Source organism: Schistocerca gregaria, chromosome 1 (genome assembly GCF_023897955.1).
Source record: "Schistocerca gregaria isolate iqSchGreg1 chromosome 1, iqSchGreg1.2, whole genome shotgun sequence".
In the NCBI taxonomy this organism is placed as follows: domain Eukaryota; kingdom Metazoa; phylum Arthropoda; class Insecta; order Orthoptera; family Acrididae; genus Schistocerca; species Schistocerca gregaria.
In genome coordinates this window covers 571,191,982-571,213,639 of record NC_064920.1, presented here as the reverse complement: position 1 = coordinate 571,213,639, position 21,658 = coordinate 571,191,982, and the positions used below count along the sequence as shown (strand labels likewise).

General features: G+C 40.0%; 1 protein-coding gene across 2 annotated transcripts in view; it reads left to right on the top strand.

Annotated features, from left to right (window-relative positions):
- Positions 1–20,510, top strand: part of LOC126356364 (retinol-binding protein pinta) — a 47,094-nt gene extending 26,584 nt beyond the window's left edge. For both annotated transcript variants that reach the window (XM_050007355.1, XM_050007363.1), the window contains 3 exons: positions 18,264–18,369; positions 19,597–19,666; positions 19,755–20,510. In XM_050007355.1, coding sequence (XP_049863312.1) covers positions 18,264–18,369; positions 19,597–19,666; positions 19,755–19,764 — 186 coding nt within the window. In that variant the 3' untranslated portion in view covers positions 19,765–20,510. The remainder of the gene's footprint in view (positions 1–18,263; positions 18,370–19,596; positions 19,667–19,754) is intronic.
- The last annotated feature ends 1,148 nt before the right edge of the window (positions 20,511–21,658 follow it).

Below are 21,658 nucleotides of genomic sequence, written 5' to 3'. Positions count from 1 at the left end.
TAGAATCTGTGGTCAGATGACTACAAGGTTATAAATGCAAAATCAAATAGGAGAATTGCAGTAGTAGATATAATAACGAGTAAGAAAACAGGAATGCAAGTAAGGTCCTATGATAGCTCCACAGATGATATAGAGATTAAAGAACTGCATGATGAGATAAAAGTAATCATTGAATAGTAATGAGAATAAAAATTTAATTGTGATGAAGGACTGGAATACAATAATAGGGAGAAGAGGGGTAGGAAACTTGGCAGGAGAACTTGAAATAGGGAAGAGGAATGAAAGAAGAAACCACCTGGTAATATTTTGTGCTCAGTTTAATAATTGCTAACACGTGGTTTAAAAATTGTGACACAAGGTTGTGTACACAGAAGAGACCTGCTGATACCAGAAAGTTTTGGATAGATTACATAATGTTAAGATGATTTCAAAACAAGATTTTAAAGAACATTTCCAGAGACAGATAATAATTTATTGGTTATGAACTGAAGGGCAAATTGAAGAAATTATAGAATTAAGGAGCTTGTGTCAAAGGCTGCTGAGAGTTTCAAAGGGAGCATAAGGTGACAATTGATGGAAACAGCGGTAAAAACCACAACAGAATATGACTGGGTAGCTTCAAGCCATGAAATAGTGAATTTGAAAGGTTGCCTACCAATTAATTCTATTCTGCATCAGTCTCTCATCAAAGAACGTTCATTACATTGCTGTAAAAATGTCTGTATGGGAAATATTTCCAATAACCTACACCACATGCTTTAGTGAATGGTCACAAGTAGCAACATGATGAATATTTTCGGCCCTTACGTAAAACATTTTTCACAGGCGCGCACTTTCAGCATTCAATTAATCAGTATGACATGAGAAAATTATCTACAGTGAACTTTCAAATAATTAATTCTCACAGTTTAATACTGAAGCATGTTTTAGTCATTGAATATGCCACATTTCCAGGTATACGACACTAATACATAGATGATTATCAGGTTAGCAAAAATGTGTGACCAGAATAAATTATTGACTCAAAGAAGTTAATAAAAGATAGTACAAGTTAAGTTACAATAAAGATGTTGATCATATGAATAAAAGTGCCAGATACTGAGGGAGATGTCAGTGATGTATGAGATCACCCAGGACTTCCACATAGATATTGCTTGTGTGATTTTGGAGCAAACACTGAAAATTTTTGGGTAGGTGGGTATTAATAACATGCCATTAGAAAAATTTTGGATTTTGGAAATTACATATTTGTTTATAAAATTGCTAGGTCAGAATTTACTAATTTGGATGAACTGTATGACACAACAATAACTTGGTTCACAAAATATGTAGTGAGTTAATAAAATGTAAAAGGTTATGGAACTCTTTTGTGCGTCTATGCTGAAAATTAACTATTTATGATCACAGCTGCCATATTTAAAATTATAAAAATGATTTAATTTGAGGCTTAATTACTTATTGAAATGACATTTGGCCCAGAAAAATTAGGATGACAAAGTATAGCCATAAAAGGAGGAATCTAATGAGGACAATGGCAAAATCTGCAATAGAAAATTTGATGTATCTGAAGATCAATACTAATTATCTTTTAAGGTAATTAGTTTTAGAGGAATTAAAACATGTTCCTGTTAAGTCTGGAGCCTTAGGTCTCTGGTTGTATATGTGTGTGTTTGATATGGCAGAGCCCGCATCTTGTGGTCATGCGGTAGTGTTCTCACTTCCCACGCCTGGGTTCCTGGGTTCGATTCCCGGCGGGGTCAGGGATTTTCTCTGCCTTGTGATGGCTGGGTGTTGTGTGATGTCCTTAGGTTAGTTAGGTTTAAGGAGTTCTAAGTTCTAGGGGACTGGTAACCATAGATATTGTCCCATAGTGCTCAGAGCCATTTGAACCATTTGATATGGCAGATTAGCTCAGTCGAAATACCATATGCTGTACTGTAGTAAAATTTTCAAATATTAACAGCTTACAATTAACATACATTCAAGGTAAACTAAATGTGATGTTGTAATCAGCATATGAATAATTGTAGTCTGATTAATGAATGAACATGATGTACCACCTGACATACGTTTTGAAAGATTACAGCATGTATTTCCTATACATTACTTAGAGGAATGGAAAATGAATAGAAAAAAATTATTAGTATGAATGCAACAATAGCAGGTGGAGTTGTCCTGGCTCATTATGCTATAAAGGCAATCGAGAGTCAAATAAGCAAAAAGACAAAGCCCAGTCTATATCCTTCAATAACACACAAGATATTGAATCTCACAAAATGGATGAGGCATTGAGTTGTAGACAGGCACAATGAAAAGACTGCTAAACATTTAAGCTTTCGAACAAAAAAGTCCTTCTTCACAAACTGAAAACACACTCACATTCACACAGGCAAAATACACACACACATGGCCACTGTCTCCTCTAGCTTTCAATATGTGGGTCCTACAAAAGAACGTTGATAATTAAATGAGTAGTTTGAATATTAATGAGGAGGTACTAACTTAAAATGAAGAAAAAGGAAATTTGTGACAACTTGACTAACAGAAGGGGTTAGTTGATAGGGCATTCTGAGGCATCAATGAATTGTGGGGTTGAAAATTACAGAGAGAAACAAATGCTTGAATACGGTAAGCAGCTTCACAATGGATGTAGGCTGCAGCAATTATGTAGAGATGAAAACGCTTGTGCAGTATAGATTAGCATGGAGAGCTGGATCAAATCAGTCCATGGACAAAAGTCAACAATAACAACACACTGCTATTTATATACTTCAGTTACGTTTAACATTGTAAAATTAAGAACACTGCCACACCTTCAAAAATGTACTGCTTCCACTGTTACATTAAATAGCCACTGCATACTTGATACTAGTAGCTTTAATTTCAGTACCTAGATCAGAAAACAACATGATTGAGATTTAGACATGGAAAGGTGGAATTACTGTGCAGCTTAGTACTGAATTCATCTGCATCTACATTGATACTCTGCAAATCAATGTGACGTGCAAATCAGAGGGCATGTTCCATTGTCCCAATTACCAGGATTTCTTCCCGTTCCATTCATGTACAGTGTGTGGCAATACATGCTATGGCAGCAATACATAAGAGTTCTAGTATACTCCTAGAGTCAGCATTTAAAGCGAGTTCTTTAAAGTATCTTACTAGGCTTTCTTCGGATAGTTTACATCTATCTTCAGGAGTCTGCCAGTTCAGTTTCTTTGGCATTTCTGTAACACTTTTCCATGGATCAAACAAACCTATGACCAATTGTGGACCAATTGTGCTGTTCTTCTCTGTACACATTTAATGTCCCTTGTTATCTTATTTGTTTCAGGTCTACTCCCACATCTACATCTATATGACTACTCTGCAATTCACATTTAAGTGTCTTGCAGATGATTCATTGAACAACCTACAGAATATTTCTCTGCCACTCACTCACTTACAGCCTGTGGGAAAAATAATCTCTGTGTGAGCTCTGATTTCTCTTATTTCTCCCTTTGTAGGCTGGCATCAAAAAAATATTTTCGCATTCAGAGGAGGAAGGTGATGTTTGAAATTTTGTGGTAAGCTCTCAGCACAATGAAAAATATCTTTGTTGTAATAAGTTCAACTGAAATCGCTTATACTATACACCATTACTCTAGTAGAGGATAGACAAACATAGCATAGGCCATCTCTTACAGAGACCTGTTGCATCTTCTAAGTGTTCTGCCTACAAAACACAGTATTTCGTTTGCAGTCCCCACAAAATTATCCATGTGACCAGTCAAATTTAAGTTGTTTGTAAATGTAATTGCTAGGTATGTAGTTCCATCAAAAGCCTTTATATCTGTGCGATTTATCATGTAACTGAAATAATTTAACGAATATCTTGTAGTATTCATGTGAATGATCTCTCATTGTTCTTTATTTAGAGTCAATTGCCACTTTTTGGACCATATAAGTATAATGTCTAAATCATTAAGCAGTTAGTTTTGATCATCTGATGACTTGACAAGACAGTAAATGACAGCACCATCTGCAAACAATCTAAGAAAGGTGCTCAGATTGGCTCCCAATTAGTCTATATAGGTTAGGAAAAACAGAGGATGTTATAGCATTCCTCGGGGAATGGCACATATCACTTCTGTTTCACTCAGTGATTTTCCATCTATTGCTACATACTGTGACATTTCTGATAGGAAATTATGAATCCGGTGGCTCAACTGAGATGATACTCCATAGGCACGCGAAACATTGTCAGTGGCCTTCTGGAAATCTTGAAGTATGGAGTCAATTTGAGATCCTGTGTCAATAGTGCTAATTACTTTGTGCAAATAAAGAGTTAGTTGTGTTTCACAAGAACAGTATTTTCTGGATCCCTACTGCCTGTGTCAAAAGATTATTTTCTTCAAAGTAATACATAACCTTCAAATGCACTATATGTTCCAAAATACTACTGCCAATTGACATCAGTGTTATAAATCTGTAACTCATCCTCTCTTGAGTACCGTTGTGGCATGTGAAACTTTCTAATCTTTAGGTATGGCTTTTTCTTAAGGGAGCAGTATTCTAGTATTGCGTGCACAAGTGATTTGTAAGCAGTCTCCTTTGCAGATTGATTGCATTCCCCAGTATTCTACCAATAAACTGAAGTCTGCAACCTATTCTACCTACAAGTGAGCCTCTGTGATCACTGCATTTCATATCCATAGAAACTGGTACTGCCAGGTATTAGTGTTAGTTGACACACTCCAACTGCAACTCATTGAAATTATAGACATACAATGCTATACTTTCTTGTTTTGCCAAGTGCACAGTTTTACATTTCTGAACATTTAAAGCAAGTTACCAATCTTTGCACCACTTTTAAATCTTAGCAAAATCTGACTTAATATTTATGCAGATTCTTTCAGATATAGATAACTGCATCATCTGCAAAAAGTCTGAGATGACACTGAGCCAAGAAACACAAATATGGCTTCATTCATAAACCTCTGAACTGTAACTGAAATAATCCTCTTGTGACTCTACAAGTAACAAGACAAAACAATCAAACAGAAGGAGCAACAAAGGCAACAGATGTGAGTGGTACAAATTAAAAGAACACCGTGAGAGTGAGTCAGCGCTGCTCCGCATGTATATAGGCACCCTGTGCACGCATACTATAGGTGGCCTCTAGTGGGCGGCCCGCACTCGTACTATTGGTGGGTGACTTAAGTACGCTCGTGCAGTGACACTACACACAATGCACTCACTCTTGCTTGCACTAGTAGCAGGATATGGTAGAGCTCATTAATAAACATCATGAACAGCAAAGGTCCAACAGATTTCCCTGCGGCATGACCCGAGTTACTTCTTTTCTGCCATTGACTCTCCCCCCATGAAAACTTGGTGCATTTCTTGACAGCAGTTACACAAACACTTATTTCAGTCAGCTTTTGAGTGGTATGAGTATTAAAATGGGGCAATATCCGAAAAAGTCAAGCACTTAAGTGGAAACAATTAGCTTAGCACATCACAGTCCAGATTTCGGAAGGATTGTTCGGCTGAGAATGCTGTTTACACAGTCATAAATAACAGTATATTGGCAGTTGGTATGTCTGCTTGTGTCTGTGTATGTGCGGATGGATATGTGTGTGTGTGTGCGAGTGTACACCTGTCCTTTTTTCCCCCTAGGGTAAATCTTTCCGCTCCCAGGATTGGAATGACTCCTTACCCTCTCCCATCTACCGGCGCTTTCCTGCTTGGTAATTTATATATAAGTATATATATATATATATATATATATATATATATATATATATATATATATATATATATATATATAAATTAAAAACAAAGATTCCATCCAAGACCAACGGTTGCTTCTTCAGGAAAGAGGGAAGGAGAGGGAAAGACGAAAGGATGTGGGTTTTAAGGGAGAGGGTAAGGAGTCATTCCAATCCCGGGAGCGGAAAGACTTACCTTAGGGGAAAAAGAGGAGAGGTATATATGCGCGCGCACACACGCACACACACACACACACACACACACACACACACACACACACACACACACACATCCATCCACACATATACGGACACAAGTAGACATATTTAAAGGCAAAGAGTTTGGGCAGAGATGTCAGTCGAGGCGGAAGTGCAGAGGCAAAAATGATGTTGAATGACAGGTGAGGTATGAGTGGCGGCAACTTGAAATTAGCAGAGATTGAGCCTTGTGGATAACGAGAAGAGAGGATATATTGAAGGGCAAGTTCCCATCTCCGGAGTTCGGATAGGTTGGTGTTGGTGGGAAGTATTCAGATAACACTGTGCCAAGATGTGCTGGCCGTGCACCAAGGCATGTTTAGCCACAGGATGATCCTCATTACCAACAAACACTGTCTGCCTGTGTCCATTCATGCGAATGGACAGTTTGTTGCTGGTCATTCCCACATAGAAAGCGTCACAGTGTAGGCAGGTCAGTTGGTAAATCATGTGGGTGATTCCACACGTGGCTCTTCCTTGGATCGTGTACACCTTCCGGGTTACAGGACTGGAGTAGGTGGTGGTGGGAGGGGGCATAGGACAGGTTTTACACCGGGGGCGGTTACAAGGGTAGGAGCCAGAGGGTAGGGAATGTGGTTTGGGGATTTCATAGGGATGAACTAAGAGGTTACGAAGGTTAGGTGGACGGCGGAAAGACACTCTTGGTGGAGTGGGGAGGATGTCATGAAGAATGGATCTCATTTTGGGGCAGGATTTTAGGAAGTCGTATCGCTGCTGGAGAGCCACATTCAGAGTCTGATCCAGTCCCAGGAAGTATCCTGTCACAAGTGGGGAACTTTTAGGGTTCTTCTGTGAGAGGTTTTGGGTTTGAGTGGATGAGGAAGTGGCTCTGGTTATTTGCTTATGTACTAGGTCGGGAGGGTAGTTGCGGGATGCGAAAGCTGTTTTCAGGTTGTTGGTGTAATGGTTCAGGGATTCAGGACTGGAGCAGATTCGTTTGCCACAAAGGCCTAGGCTGTAGGGAAGGGACTGTTTGATATGGAATGGGTGGCAGCTGTCATAATGGAAGTACTGTTGCTTGTTGGTGGGTTTGATGTGGACGGATGTGTGAAGCTGGCCATTGGACAGATGGAGGTCAACGTCAAGGAAAGAGGCATGGGATTTGGAGTAGGACCAGGTGAATCTGATGGAACCAAAGGAGTTGAGGTTGGAGAGGAAATTCTGGAGTTGTTCTTCACTGTGAGTCCAGATCATGAAGATGTCGTCAATAAATATGCACCAAACTTTGGGTTGGCAGACTTGCGTAACCAAGAAGGCTTCCTCTAAGCGGCCCATAAATAGGTTGGCATATGATGGGGCCATCCTGGTACCCATGGCTGTTCCCTTTAATTGTTGGTATGTCTGGCCATCAAAAGTGAAGAAGTTGTGGGTCAGGATGAAGCTGGTGAAGAGGAAAGAGATTTTAGGTAGGGTGGCAGGTGATCGGCATGAAAGGAAGTGCTCCATTGCAGTGAGGCCCTGGACATGTGGGATATTTGTGTATAGGGAAGTGGCATCAATGGTTACAAGGATGGTTTCCGGGGGTAACAGACTGGGTAAGGATTCCAGGCGTTCGAGAAAGTGGTTGGTGTCTTTGATGAAGGCTGGGAGACTTCATGTAATGGGTTGAAGGAGTTGATCTACGTAGGCAGAGATACTTTCTGTGGGGGCTTGGTAACCAGCTACAATGGGGCAGCCGGGATGTTTGGGTTTGTGAATTTTAGGAAGTAGGTAGAAGGTAGGAGTGCAAGGTGTCGGTGGGGTCAGGAGTTTGATGAAGTCAGGTGAAAGGTTTTGTAGGGGGCCTTAGGTTCTGAGGATTCCTTGAAGCTCCCCCTGGACGTCAGGAATGGGATTACCTTGGCAAACTTTGTATGTAGAGTTGTCTGAAAGCTGACGCAGTCCCTCAGCCACATACTCCCGACGATCAAGTACCACAGTCGTGGAACCCTTGTCAGCTGGAAGAATGATGATGGATCGGTCAGCTTTCAGATCACGGATAGCCTGGGCTTCGGCTGTGGTGATGTTTGCAGTAGGATTAAGGTTTTTCAAGAAAGATTCAGAGGCAAGGCTGGAAGTGAGAACTTTTGAGGAAGAGGAGGTGGGTCCTGCTGTGATGGAGGACGGAACTGTTCCAGGCAGGGTTCAATTTGGATAGTGTCTTGGGGAGTTGAATCATTACTAGTGGGATCAGGATTATTTTTCTTCATGGCAAAGTGATATTTCCAGCAGAGACTACGAGTGAAGGACAGTAAATCTTTGACAAGGGCAGTTTGGTTGAATCTGGGAGTGGGGCTGAAGGTGAGGCCTTTGGATAGGACAGAGATTTCGGATTGGGAGAGAGGTTTGGAGGAAAGGTTAACTACTGAATTGGGGTGTTGTGGTTCCAGATTGTGTTGACTAGAATTTTGAGGTGTTGGGGGGAGTGGAGCTGGAAGTGGGAGATAGAGTAGATGGGAGAGACTGGGTCTGTGTGCAATGAGAGGAGGTTGAGGTTTGTTGGAAAGGTTGTGGAGGGTGAGTGAGTTGCCTTTCCGGAGGTGGGAAACCAGGAGATTGGATAGTTTTTTGAGGTGGAGGGTGGCATGCTGTTCTAATTTGCGGTTGGCCTGTAGGAGGATGCTATGAACAGCCGGTGTGGATGTGGGAGAGGAAAGATTGAGGACTTTGATTTGGGATAGGAGTTGACGGGTGCGTTCATTGGCCGAGTCGATGTATAGGTGAAGGATTAGGCGGGTGAGGGCTATGGATTGTGCAGTATGGAACTAGTATAAGGACTGATGGAAAGAAGGATTGCAGCCAGAGATGGGAACTTTAAGTGTGAGGCCTTTGGGGGTAATGCCAAATGTCAGACAAGCCTGAGTAAATAAAATATGAGAGCGTAATCTGGCTAGGGTGAAGGCATGTTTGTGGAGGGAATGTAAATAAAATTTAATGGGGTCGTTGTAGGGATGTTGTGAGGTTGACATGGTATTAGAAGATGGAAAGAGTAACATGAGGTTAAAGTGAATATATATATATATATATATATATATATATATATATATATATATATATATATATATATATATATATATATAGGGAGAGATAAAGGTGTGAAAAAGTCGAAAAATTGTTGGTTTGAGATGAGCTATGTTGATCCTGTGCTGAACTTAGGTTGGTGAACAACAATGGGTGCAAAGGTTAGGTAGTTGTGTTGTCTCCAAACCACGTAAAAGGGTTGGGAAATCCAGGAAAATTTCGAAAAAATTGCGTGTAAATGTATTCAAAGGACTGGTTATGTACTGGCAGGTTATGAAAATGAGGCTAACAATTGTTTGACGAAGAAATAATAACGTTTAAACCTTTGGGAACCTGCTAAAAAATGATCGGTTATGTGGGAAAACGGGAATGGAAATAAAACGAAAGTTGTTGGAAATAGCTGAGATTGTTGTTTAATGGGTGAAAGGAACTGAAGCTGTGAAATAGTATTCACGAGTTTACACAAAATGTGTGATGATGTGACTTGCCAAACAAAAGCGCTGGCAAGTTGATAGACACACAAACCTACACACAAAATTCGAGCTTTTGCAACCAGCGGTTGCTTCATCAGGAAAGAGGGAAGGAGAGGGAAAGATGAAAGGATGTGGGTTTTAAGGGTAAGGAGTCATTCCAATCCCGGGAGCGGAAAGACTTAGGTATACACTCGCGTACACACACACACACACACACACACACACACACACACACACACCATTATCCATCCGCACATACACAGACACAAGCAGACATGAAATGTCTGCTTGTGTCTGTGTATGTGCGGATGGATATGTGTGTGCGTGTGAGTGTATACCTATCTGTTTTTCCCCCTAAGGTAAGTCTTTCTGCTCTCGGGATTGGAATTACTCCTTACCCTCTCCCTTAAAACCCACATCCTTTCATCTTTCCCTCTCCTTCCCTCTTTCCTGACGAAGCAACTGCCGGTTGTGAAAGCTCGAATTTTGTGTGTATGTTTGTGTTTGTTTGTGTGTCTATCGACCTGCCGGCGGTTTTGTTTGGTAAGTCACATCATCTTTGTTTTTAAATATATTTTTCCCACATGGAATGTTTCCCTATATATTTTAAGCTTTCACAGCCCACGGTTGCTTCATCAGGAAAGAGGGAAGGAGAGGGAAAGACGAAAGGACGTGGGTTTTAAGGGAGAGGGTAAGAAGTCATTCCAATTACAGGGGCGGAAAGACTTACCTTAGGGGGATAAAGGGACAGGTACTCTCTCTCTCTCTCTCTCTCTCTCTCTCTCTCTCTCTCTCTCTTTCTCTTTCTCTTTCTCTCTCTCTCTCTCACACACACACACACACATTTCCATCTGCACATATACAAACACAGGCAGACATATGTAAAGGCAAAGAGTTTGGGCAGAGATGTCAGTCGAGGTGGAAGAAAAGAGGCAAAGATGTTGTCGAGTGACATGTGATGTACGAGGGGCGCCAATTTGAAATTAGCACAGGTTGAGGCCTGGTGGGTAACGGGAAGAGAGGATATATTGAAGGGCAAGTTCCCATCTCTAGTGTTCTGATGAGTTGGTGTCAGTGGGAAGTATCCAGTTAACCCGGACGGTGTAACACTGTGCCAAGATGTGCTGGCCATGCACCAAGGCATGTTTAGCCACAGGATGATCCTCTGATCCTCATAACCAACAAACACTGTCTGCCTGTGTCCGTTCATGCGAATGGACAGTTTGTTGCTTGTCATTCCCACATAGAAAGCTACACAGTGTAGGCAGGTCAGTTGGTGAATCACGTGGGTGCTTTCACACGTGGCTCTGCCTTTGATTGTGTACACCTTCTGGGTTACAAGACTGGAGTAGGTGGTGGTGGGAGGGTTGCATGGGACAGGTTTTACACTGGGGGCAGTTACAAGGGTAGGAGCCAGAAGGAAGGGAAGGTGGTTTGGGATTTCATAGGGATGAACCAAGAGGTTACAGCGTTTAGGTGGATGGCGCAAAGACACTCTTGGTATAGTGGGGAGGATTTCATGAGGATGGATCTCATTTCACGGCAGAATTTGAGGAAGTCGTATCTCTGCTGGAGAACCACATTCAAAGTCTGATCCAGTCCCGGAAAATATCCTGTCACAAGTGGGGCACTTTTGGGGTTATTCTGTGGGAGGTTCTGGGTTTGGGGGGATGAGGAACTGGCTCTGCTTATTTGCTTCTGTACCAGGTCTGGACGGTAGTTGCGGGATGCAAAAGCTGTTTTCAGGTTGTTGGTGTAATGGTTCAGGGATTCAGGACTGGAGCAGATTCGTTTGCCACAACAACCTAAGGTGTAGGAAGGGACTGTTTGATATGGAATGAGTGGCAGCTGTCATAATGGAGGTACTGTTGCTTGTTGGTGGGTTTGATGTGGACGGATGTATAAAGCTGGCCGTTGGACAGATGGAGGTCAACGTCGAGGAAAGTGGCATGGGATTTGGAGTAGGACCACGTGAATCTGATGGAACCAAAGAAGTTGAGGTTGAAGAGGAAATTCTGGAGTTCTTCTTCACTGTGAGTCCAAATCATGAAGATTTCATCAATAAACCTGTACCGAACATAGGGTTGTCAGGCCTGGGTGACCGAGAAGGCTTCCTCTAAGCGACTCATAAATAGGTTGGCGTACGAGGGGGCCATACTGGTACCCATGGCTGTTCCCTTTAATTGTTGGTATGTCTGGCCTTCAAAAGTGAAGAAGTTGTGAGTTAGGACGAAGCTGGCTAAGGTAATGAGGAAAGAGGTTTTAGGTAGGGTGACACGTGATCGGCGTGAAAGGTAGTGCTCCATCACAGCGAGGCCCTGGACGTGCGGGATATTTGTGTATAGGGAAGTGGCGTCAGTGGTTACAAGATGGTTTCCGGGGGTAACAGATTGGGTAAGGATTCCAGGCATTCAAGAAAGTGGTTGGTGTCTTTGATGAAGGATGGGAGACCGCATGTAATGGGTTGAAGGTGTTGATTTACGTAGGCAGAGATATGTTCTGTTGGGGCTTGGTAACCAGCTACAATGGGGCAGCCGGGATGTTTGGGTTTGTGAATTATATGAGTAATAAGGTCTTCATAAATGTTGACAATGACTTTGTATATATATCCTGTAAATTGGATCGTTCCACATCGTTTTGATAAAAGAATTGTTAAAATTATCTATAGAGCATGTAACTGTAACTAACTCACTCTTGGGTTTTTCTTTTTACCTTTACATCTGCATCTATGTTCATACTCTGCTAGCTACCATACGATGCATGACAGAGGTTACCATGTACCACTACTAGTTATTTCCTTTCTTGTACCACACACACACACACACACACACACACACACACACACACACACACAGAGAGAGAGAGAGAGAGAGAGAGAGAGAGAGAGAGAGAGAGAGAGAGAGAGAGAGAGAGTGATATAGAGGAAAACTAACTGTAGATATGCCTATGTACACCCCTGATGTCTCATACTTTATCTTTGTGCTCCTTACACACAATATATGTTGGCAGCATTAGAATCATTCTGCAGTCAGCTTCAAGTGCTCACTAAATTTTCTCAGCAGTGTTCCTTGAAAATATCCTCTTCCCTCTAGGGATTCACATGAAAGTTCCTGAAGCATATCCGTAATACTTGTGTATTATTCAAACCTACCAGTATCAACTCTAGCAACATGCCTCTTAATTGCTTTCATATCTTCATTTAATCTGACCTTGTGCAGATCCCAAACAATAGCAGTACTCAAGAGTAGGTCACACTAGTGTCCTATGTGTAGTCTCCTTTACCGATAGATCACACTTTCCCAAAAGCTTCCCCATAAACCAAAGTCAACCATTCACCTTCCTTACCACAATCCTAACATGCCTGTTCCATTTCATATAACTTTGCAGCATTATGCCCACATATTTAAAAGATGTGACTGTGTCAAGCAGGGCTCTAGTGCTGCTGTATTCAAACATTAGGGATATTTTTTCCCTACTCATCTGCATTAATTTACATTTTTCTACATTTAGAACTAGCTACCATTCATCATACTAAGCTGGCCGCGGTGGTCTCGCAGTTCTAGGCGTGCAGTCCGGAACCGTGCGACTGCTACGGTTGCAGGTTCGAATCCTGCCTTGGGCATGGATGTGTGTGATGTCCTTAGGTTAGTTAGGTTTAAGTAGTTCGAAGTTCTAGGGGACTGATGACCACAGCAGTTGAGTCCCATAGTGCTCAGAGCCATTTGAACCATCACACTAAATAGAAATCTAGTCTAACTCATTTTTTATCCCCCTACAGTTACTCAACAATGACAATTTCCTGTACATCATAGCATCACCAGGAAGCAGCTGAGAATTGCTGCTCCCCTGTCAGCCAGATCATTTATGAATATAAAGTTGTCCTATCACGCTTCCCTAGGGCACTCCTGACAGCAACCGTGTCTCTGATAAACACTCGCAGTTGAGCACAGCATATTGTGGTGTTCTACTACTTAATAAACCTTCGAGTCACTCACGTATCTGGGAACCTATTTAATATGTTTGTACCTTCATTAACAGCCTGCAGTGGTGCACTGTGTCAAATGCTTTTTGGAAATCTAAAAATATGAAATCTGCATGTTGCCCTTCATCCACCATTTGCAGTATATTGTGTGAGAAAAGGGCAGGCTGAGTTTCCCACAAATGATGCTTTCAGCAACACTCCACACCAAATGGTATGTGGTGGAGGGTACTTCTGATGTCACTAATTAATCCCTCCTTCCCTGTTTTACTTCCAAATGGCACTTTGGAAAAATGATAGCCAGGAAGCCTCAGTATTAGCTCCAGTTTCTTGAACTTTCTTGTTGTGGTCATTTCATGAGATGTAAGTGGGAGGAAGTAATGTTTTATGTGACTGTGCTGCAAAGAACACTCTCAAAATTTCAACAGCAAATCTCTCCATGGTGCACAGCACATATCTTTTAGTGTCTGCAACTGTAGTTTGTTGAGCATCTTTGTAATACTCTCACACCAACTAAATGATGCTGTGGTGAGATGTGCCACTCTTTGTTGTATCTTCTCTATCTTTTCTGTCCGTTATACCTGATCAGGGTCCCAGACTGATGAACAATACTCAAGAACTGTTCGACCAAATGCCTCCTAAGCTTGTATGGATTAGTTACATTTCCTTAGGATTCTTTCTATGAATCTGTGTGGCATCTGCTTTTCCTACTATTTCTTTTTTGTGGTAATATCACTTAAGATCACTCCGGGTAGTTAACTCCTAGATTTTTATGGTAGATACTGTTATTAGCAATTTGTCATCAGTGGTGTACTTGTACACCATTGGATTTCTCCTTTCCTATATATATTACATTTATTTATGTTCAGGGTCAACTGCCAGAGCATTCACAATCATCAATCCCTGCAGGTCATTCTGCAAATTGATACAAACTTCTGCCATTGCTAATTTCCTATAATAACTGCATCATCTGCATACAGTCCGAAAGACCTTCTGACACTGTGGACATTACATGTACATTTTCCTTCTGTTGAGAACAGAGAACAGAGAACTACCGAGGTGGCCAAGCGGTTCTAGGCACTACGGTCACAGGTTTGAATCCTGCCTCGGGCATTGGTGTGTGTGATATCCTTAGGTTAGTTAGGTTTAAGTTGTTCTAAGTTCTAGAGTACTGATGACCTTAGAAGTTAAGTCCCATAGCGCTCAGAGCCATTTGAACCATTTTTTCTGTTGAGAACGACATGTTGAGATCTGTCTGCAAGGAAGTCTTCAATCCTGTCATAGATATGGACCGATACTTGGCATTGCAGGACACTGTCCACCATTGTCTGCAGTGTGGTGGATGAGTTTCACAAGGTCTCTGTTCACAGAATCCATGTTGATTTTTATGGAGGAGATTTTTGTTCCCTAAAATGTCATAAATCTTGAGCATAAAACACTTTGCATAATTATATGAAAGATTGATGTCAGCAATATAGACCTATAATTATGATCATTTGTCCTATGACCTATCTTGTAAACAGGAATGACTAGCACTTTGTTCCATTTCATCAGTGATCTACTATAAACTGCTGACAGAAGGGGAGCAAGCTCTTTCACATAATATTTGTAGGATGGTATAGATATCTCATCTGGTCCTGATGCCTTTGCACTATTAAGTGATTGTAGCTGCTTTTCTGTTGTGCAGTCAGTTACCTCAATATCTGCCTCTTCGATGTTCATATGATGATTGAAAGGAGGGTCCATGTTATGGTATTCCAAGGTGAAACAGTTTTGGAAGGCCAAATTCAGTATTTTGGGCTCTGTTATCTTCTGTTTCAGTGCCAGTATGGTCACTTGAGTGAATCAAACGAGGATTTAGCACTGATTACTGATTTTACATAAGAACAAAACCTTTTAAGGTGTTTGGTCAGATCATTTGACAAAATTTTACTTTCAGAGTCACTGAACATTCTGCCATTGCTCTCCTTATGCTCAATTTTGCTTTGTTCAACTTTCCCTCATCAGCTAGGCCTTTTTTTAGATGTAGATTCTAACATTCTATCTGAAAAAAATAATATAAACCAATAACCTTAGTACTCTCTCCTTCTATGGACTGTAGGAATATAACCACTTTTCATGTTACAAATGACCTTCACCTTTGTTCTGGATGATTATTGACTGTCAAACACAATGCTACTATATAGCAAACTGCTATAATATTTCTGTACTGCTTCACATATTCATAACTACCTTCAGTCTATTTCACTCTCTTACACAACACAGTAGTATGCAGTCTGACTGTTCAACAGATTAGCAAGTTATAGCAATATATTATCCAGAATCACAACAATGTGTATGTGTGCAAATAGTGTTTTCTCTTAATTCCTGTAAAATTTTATTGATTGCAACACAGTCTACTTTAATGACACTGCAACATAAACCATAGGGTCTATCAGACACAGGTTACGTACATGTGTGGTAGAAAGAAGAAAATATAAGTTAAGAAAACTTAATGGCACAGATACCTAATGGTACCTTCAGTGTGTTACTGAATATTGAAAGAGAGCATACCTGATGAGTGGGGGCTCAGTTTTAAGTCTTTCACACAGCAAAAAAGGTTAAAACTCCCTCTGGGTCCGTTGGAAGCAGAGTATGCACATAAGGGTTAAGGGGAATCCTACAATACTCCACCAAATAGTGAGGGTTAAGAAATTTGCATCCTATACCATTGCAGAGTTGTTTGAGCCTCTGGTTTATACCTTTCACTCAGCTCCAAACCGGAGCTGACCTTGGGTATGATGCTACAAATAGTCAGCTTAGCTTGCAATCCTCATGCTACACTAGCTATCTTCACCAAACTAGCCATCTGCTGAAAGGAACTGAGGACAGCCTCAGAATCCAAAGGACAGGGAACATTTGTGCCAACATGTGTCATTATTTCCAACTGGTTGCACCCTGTGCACTCAATAACCATTGGCAGAGTCTCTACCTTGTCATGGACAAGGCCCCCCCCCCCTTTCCCTCTCCCACGCAGCTCGGTAAACATACTAAAGGCACATTGGCATTCTTTCTCACCCTGCATGCTATTCCCTTCAGGGGCTCCATTACCTGCCAAACATTGGAGCTCCCAATGTCTAGCATACTCGCCCTCTGCTCTTGTCTGAACTGAGCAGGAAAAATGGTCATCGTCCCAGCAGAAGAGGCATCCTGTGCTGCCTCAGAAATATTGTCAACACGGCATACCATCTCAAACCTGTTGCCAAGACATCTTGAACCCCTGTGCAGCCCATTTCCTCTTTCACCTTGCGCCAATTGACAGTGACCCCTGTCTGCCACTCACTCTTGAGTGAAGACAAACTAGTCAGATGTTGTGTATCAGAAGATGCAGCAACAACCTAGTCACCAGGGAATTCCAGCGGCACCAAGGGTGTCACAAGTCTTATCATTGACACTTTGCTGCCACCACAACTTCGAGCAGTAGCCAGAAAGCATATAACATGTCAGCCTCAGATGCAAATAGAAACTGGTTTCTATTTGCAACTGAGGCTGACAAGTTATATGTTTAATTATCACAGTTGCTGACGGGGCTGCATGATGTTAAAAATTCTTAAAAGTAGCCGGAAACCTGTCGACTGTGCCCAACACAGCCTCCAGTATGGACAGACTTGTGTCTGCTCCCAATAAGAAAAGTCTATACTCAAACTGTACTACATAAAAAAATCTGATTAAGCTCTTAAAAATACAGACAAAGCAGTGAGGAGTAACTGTGGAAGCACCAACAGACCCCCTAAAAAGGGAAAATTGCTCAACTGTGTCACTACTGAGGTTGAAACATATGCAAAATATAAACAAGGAGAATAAAGAAACACTTAAATTCTTACTATGGCATAAGATCCACTAGTTCTTAAAACAGAAACAAATTTCTCTACTGATAATGGATTTATATGCTTACATAAAAGCTGCTGCAAGAAGTAAATATGCTAACACTGAAGCACTGATCTAAAGTATATATTGTGTACTAACACAAGATTTAAATGGAGTTACATGACATGGGCTTTCAGGCACCAGTAGCCTCACACAGATGTGCATTAAGATTTAGACAAAAAATTTAAGCAAAACTTAGTAAACAATAATCTACATAGTAAAATATACGGCTACAATTAACTTCTTGGGAGTAATACTTCGGAAATAGCAGCTAGATTGTATTACTGTTTGTCACCCAGAGTGATACAGCTATAGCCGTCCTCTCTGTTCTGCGACTTCCTTTGTAAGGGAACACTTGAAACTGGAGTTTAGCAACTCTACTTTTAGTTTGCTACCCTCAACATCAGTTTCTGTTTCATCCTTGAAGGAGTTTTCATGTTTTTCATTAACATGCAAAACTTAGTTTTCCCTGCAGGTGCACAAGCCTTATCACTCTGCTACTCACTTTCACTGTTAGCTGCAGAGATCATTTTGTATATAATTTTTAAAAAATAGCAAAAACTAATCAAAACAATTATATCAATGGTCATAATTGTCCTTGAGAGGTATTATTGCAGTGAACAAAATAGGTGGTGTGACAAAGGTTATTTTCTGGTTGGTTGTCTGTTATGGTAGCTATTTTGCAGACAACTAGCTCTCAATCACTTTGTTGCTCTAATCCAGGTGTACATAGACATACTAACATTTATCATAGAATAATTTTTGTCATCTTATTTCCTTGTTATGGACATCAGAGAAAAAGAGCTTGCAAAGTGAAATGTTGTACAAGAAATGCAATAAAAATAATGAAGTTATTTTTTCATTATGTTGCAGGTCCATGTCCACTATGGCTCTTTGGATGCACTGTATGAAGAGGTGAGCCCTACTATCCTGCCTTATGAATATGGAGGTACTGATGGGTCCTTGCAGGAACTGAAAGGTATAAATTTTACTTTATTAAATTTGTACTGCTCTCAAGAGCAGGCCTGTACTGAATATATATGAGAACAACAAAGAAACATGAGGAATGATGATTTGCTGCCAGTTGCCAGATGGTGCATAAGCACACACAATGAGGATTTGGTATTCATCTGCACAGTCCTCATCAAGCAACAGCCTATCTTTGTACATCTAACATATTTCACCATCCCAAATTCCAAATGTGTCATTTTTGGTAGAAAATAATTCTGTATGCCGTATCAACAAAACTTTATTGTTAAAATACAATATTCTACTTGTGATTACCTGGACAACAAATGAATGTAACAGAATCAGCTGAAAAACTGCTACTTTGGGTGACATATAGTGCCATCTCAGAATAAGTTATGTATATAGAAGTTATATATATATGCTACTGCTAGCTTAATATTTGTTTGAATACACTGAAGAAACTGTAAACAGGCACTGTAAATGCTCTGTGCCAGCAAAATCTCCATTTCTAATACTGCTACAGGGTAAAAGCCATGAGGTGGAATAATACTTCTAGTGGCAATAAAAAGTAAAAGTGGTACTTCATAATTGAAATCATGTTTTCAGTTTTTACATTTCACCCTTCTTAGTTTGCTTTAGTGAGGGATCCTCTAATAACTAGTGGGCTACATAACAATAATAATTAGCTGAGTTTAGTGAGTAAAGTCAACATTAATGTTTTACAAAGCATTGTCCACAAATATCTCATTGGATGGTGTCTGATGCTTGTATAAATTGTTTTGGAAAATAACTTCTACATTCTGCACAAATGAATCAATGAATGTTCATAACTCAAATATAACTGAAACCAAATGCAGCAATATCATAAAATGCTGTAAGAGGCTAATTATTCTGCCTGCAGGGTTGTCTGATTTAAGACTTTAAGATTCTCTCTCAGCTGAAAATTTGTTGTTTTATAGACACCTGTAGTCCTTGTCAAAATTTTATTAATTATTCGTCATAGCTTATATTAGAGTGAACATCAGCTTGAAGATTTGTTTGAACACCAAAGTGCTGTAGTAAATGACATTGTCACATTGGAGATGGCATGCTCTTTACCTTCCTACAAACTGAGAACCGTCGCACACCAATGTTAGCCTACACAAGTTGTGAAATTTTTAAATTTTTTCGTAACTACAACAGTTCCAACACTCATATTTAGCCTTTATTTTAAAAAATCACTTTTCCTCTTTTCCAGAATATTGGAAGAGTGAACTGATGGAAAACCAAGACTGGTTTGTTCAGGATGAAAAACACAAGGCCACCAAGTAAGATAATATTCTATTAGAATTATTCATGCCTGCAAAATTGTTTGTTTCTGCCTTTTATAATAATAACTCACATTCATCTTTGCAGAATCAAGTGAAGCTCTCATGAACACCAATCTTCAAAGCAAGATTTCAGAGAAACTGCTTACTGAAGAGTTCAGACTGAAGAGGGGCGAGTTGAAAATACTAGTACCTGCAGTTTTAACATTTGAGCATCACTCACAACTAATGAAACACTTTGTGATATAGGATCTGATAAAAGTAACAAGGCTTGTCCAGATCTCAAATGTTATCACTACTGAAAACTTATTTCCAGTGGATAGTTGTTGCAAATGATATTGTAGAAGTGATATGTCACACACATTGCCAAGCTTTCAGTGAAGTACTGGTGATGTTTTTACACTGGCATTAAGTCATAGTAAAAAGAAAAAAAACAAAGTGTCTGTGCCAGCAGCAGTCCTTGTGATCTCATAGTGGTTAGACTTGTCTGTTCGTGCTAACATGAAACAGTTTCTGCTGTAATTATTTATCAGCTTGTGCCTTTCCTAAGGTTATTACCATTAAATTATAATGATCTTTTCGATAAATGGTTTTCTCCCTTTACTTTTTTAAATGTCTTTAATATAAAGTTTTGTATGTCTGTACAATGAATTTTTTGCTTGCAGTGATTTATAGTGACACATTTCACATCAATTGTGCACTCCTTTGTTAATGACTGGCATTTTAAATAGATCTCAGTCGAAAAATAATGACTATTTAACAACATCTAAGGATAAGTCAGTAAATGTGAGCACTTTTTCTGTAATTTAGAAGAAAAATAATGGAGATCTTTTTCTATTTATAATTCAGTTGGTATGTTTTTTTCATGCTTTTGACTTTTCTTTTACCATTGTATGTCTTACACTGTGAAAACTCAGTGGTGTCATAAAAATTTGTTTCAAACACTAAATTATCAAGGAAGACAAAATCTTTCCACAGGTCTGCTCCCATGATGGCACTTATACTCAAAATTGTCTGTCTAGGTAACACTTTATTTCTTCAAATGGATTTTTTTACACTTTGTGGCAGATTCACATCATCAGATTAATAACTTAAACCTATGATGGTAGCCATTTGAAGAAGCAAAGTGCAATATTAACATCAGAAAAAATCAAAATGCATAAAATAAATTTTTTAAGAATCTTATACCAACAACAAGGTGCTAAATATATACTAGCTAATCAACAATGTAATAGAGGAATTTGCTTAACTTTTTCCAGGAAGTCCCCAACAGAATAGAAGGGGTGAGCCATAAGGCAGTTCACTTTAGACTTGAAAATGCATGGATGACTTGCTATGATTTTTTATTTCTTATTGAAAGTGGACATAGCAGAATACTGCACGCCTTTCTGCATAAGAGTTGAGGAAGTGCAATCCAAATTCAGGTTGGATTTCTGTGTAGTATTAGCTGAGTGAATGCTGCTAATTCTTGAGAATAAGCTCCTGTTGTTAACAACATCAAAGAAAATATCTAATGAAAGGTCAGTGTCAGAATTCCCAGACCCCTGAACAGGGGTCGACTAGAACTTACACCACTAATTGGCCTGGAATATGGTTACCATATTTCACAAGTGAATGAAAATAAGCAAAGGAGACCAATTTTCATGGTGGATTATTAATTACTGCAGATACTGTTCTAATGGTAAGTATGGCTGCATTCAGTTTTTGAACAAGATCCTGAACATGGGGTTCCCATGACAGCTTACCACATATCTGAAAACCTAAGAATCTGGATTGTTCAGATTCATTAATTACATCCCCATCCTATGTAATACAAATATCAGTTTCAGTTGAATTGTGTGTTAGAAACTGTAAAACTGAGTCTTATTGTGATTTAGTGTCAATTTATTTTCTGCAAGCCATGAACTTATGTCACACTGCGCTATTTGATACACTGCCTATGTTGAAACCAGCATCCTTCACCACCAAGCTGGTGTCATTAGCAAACAGAAA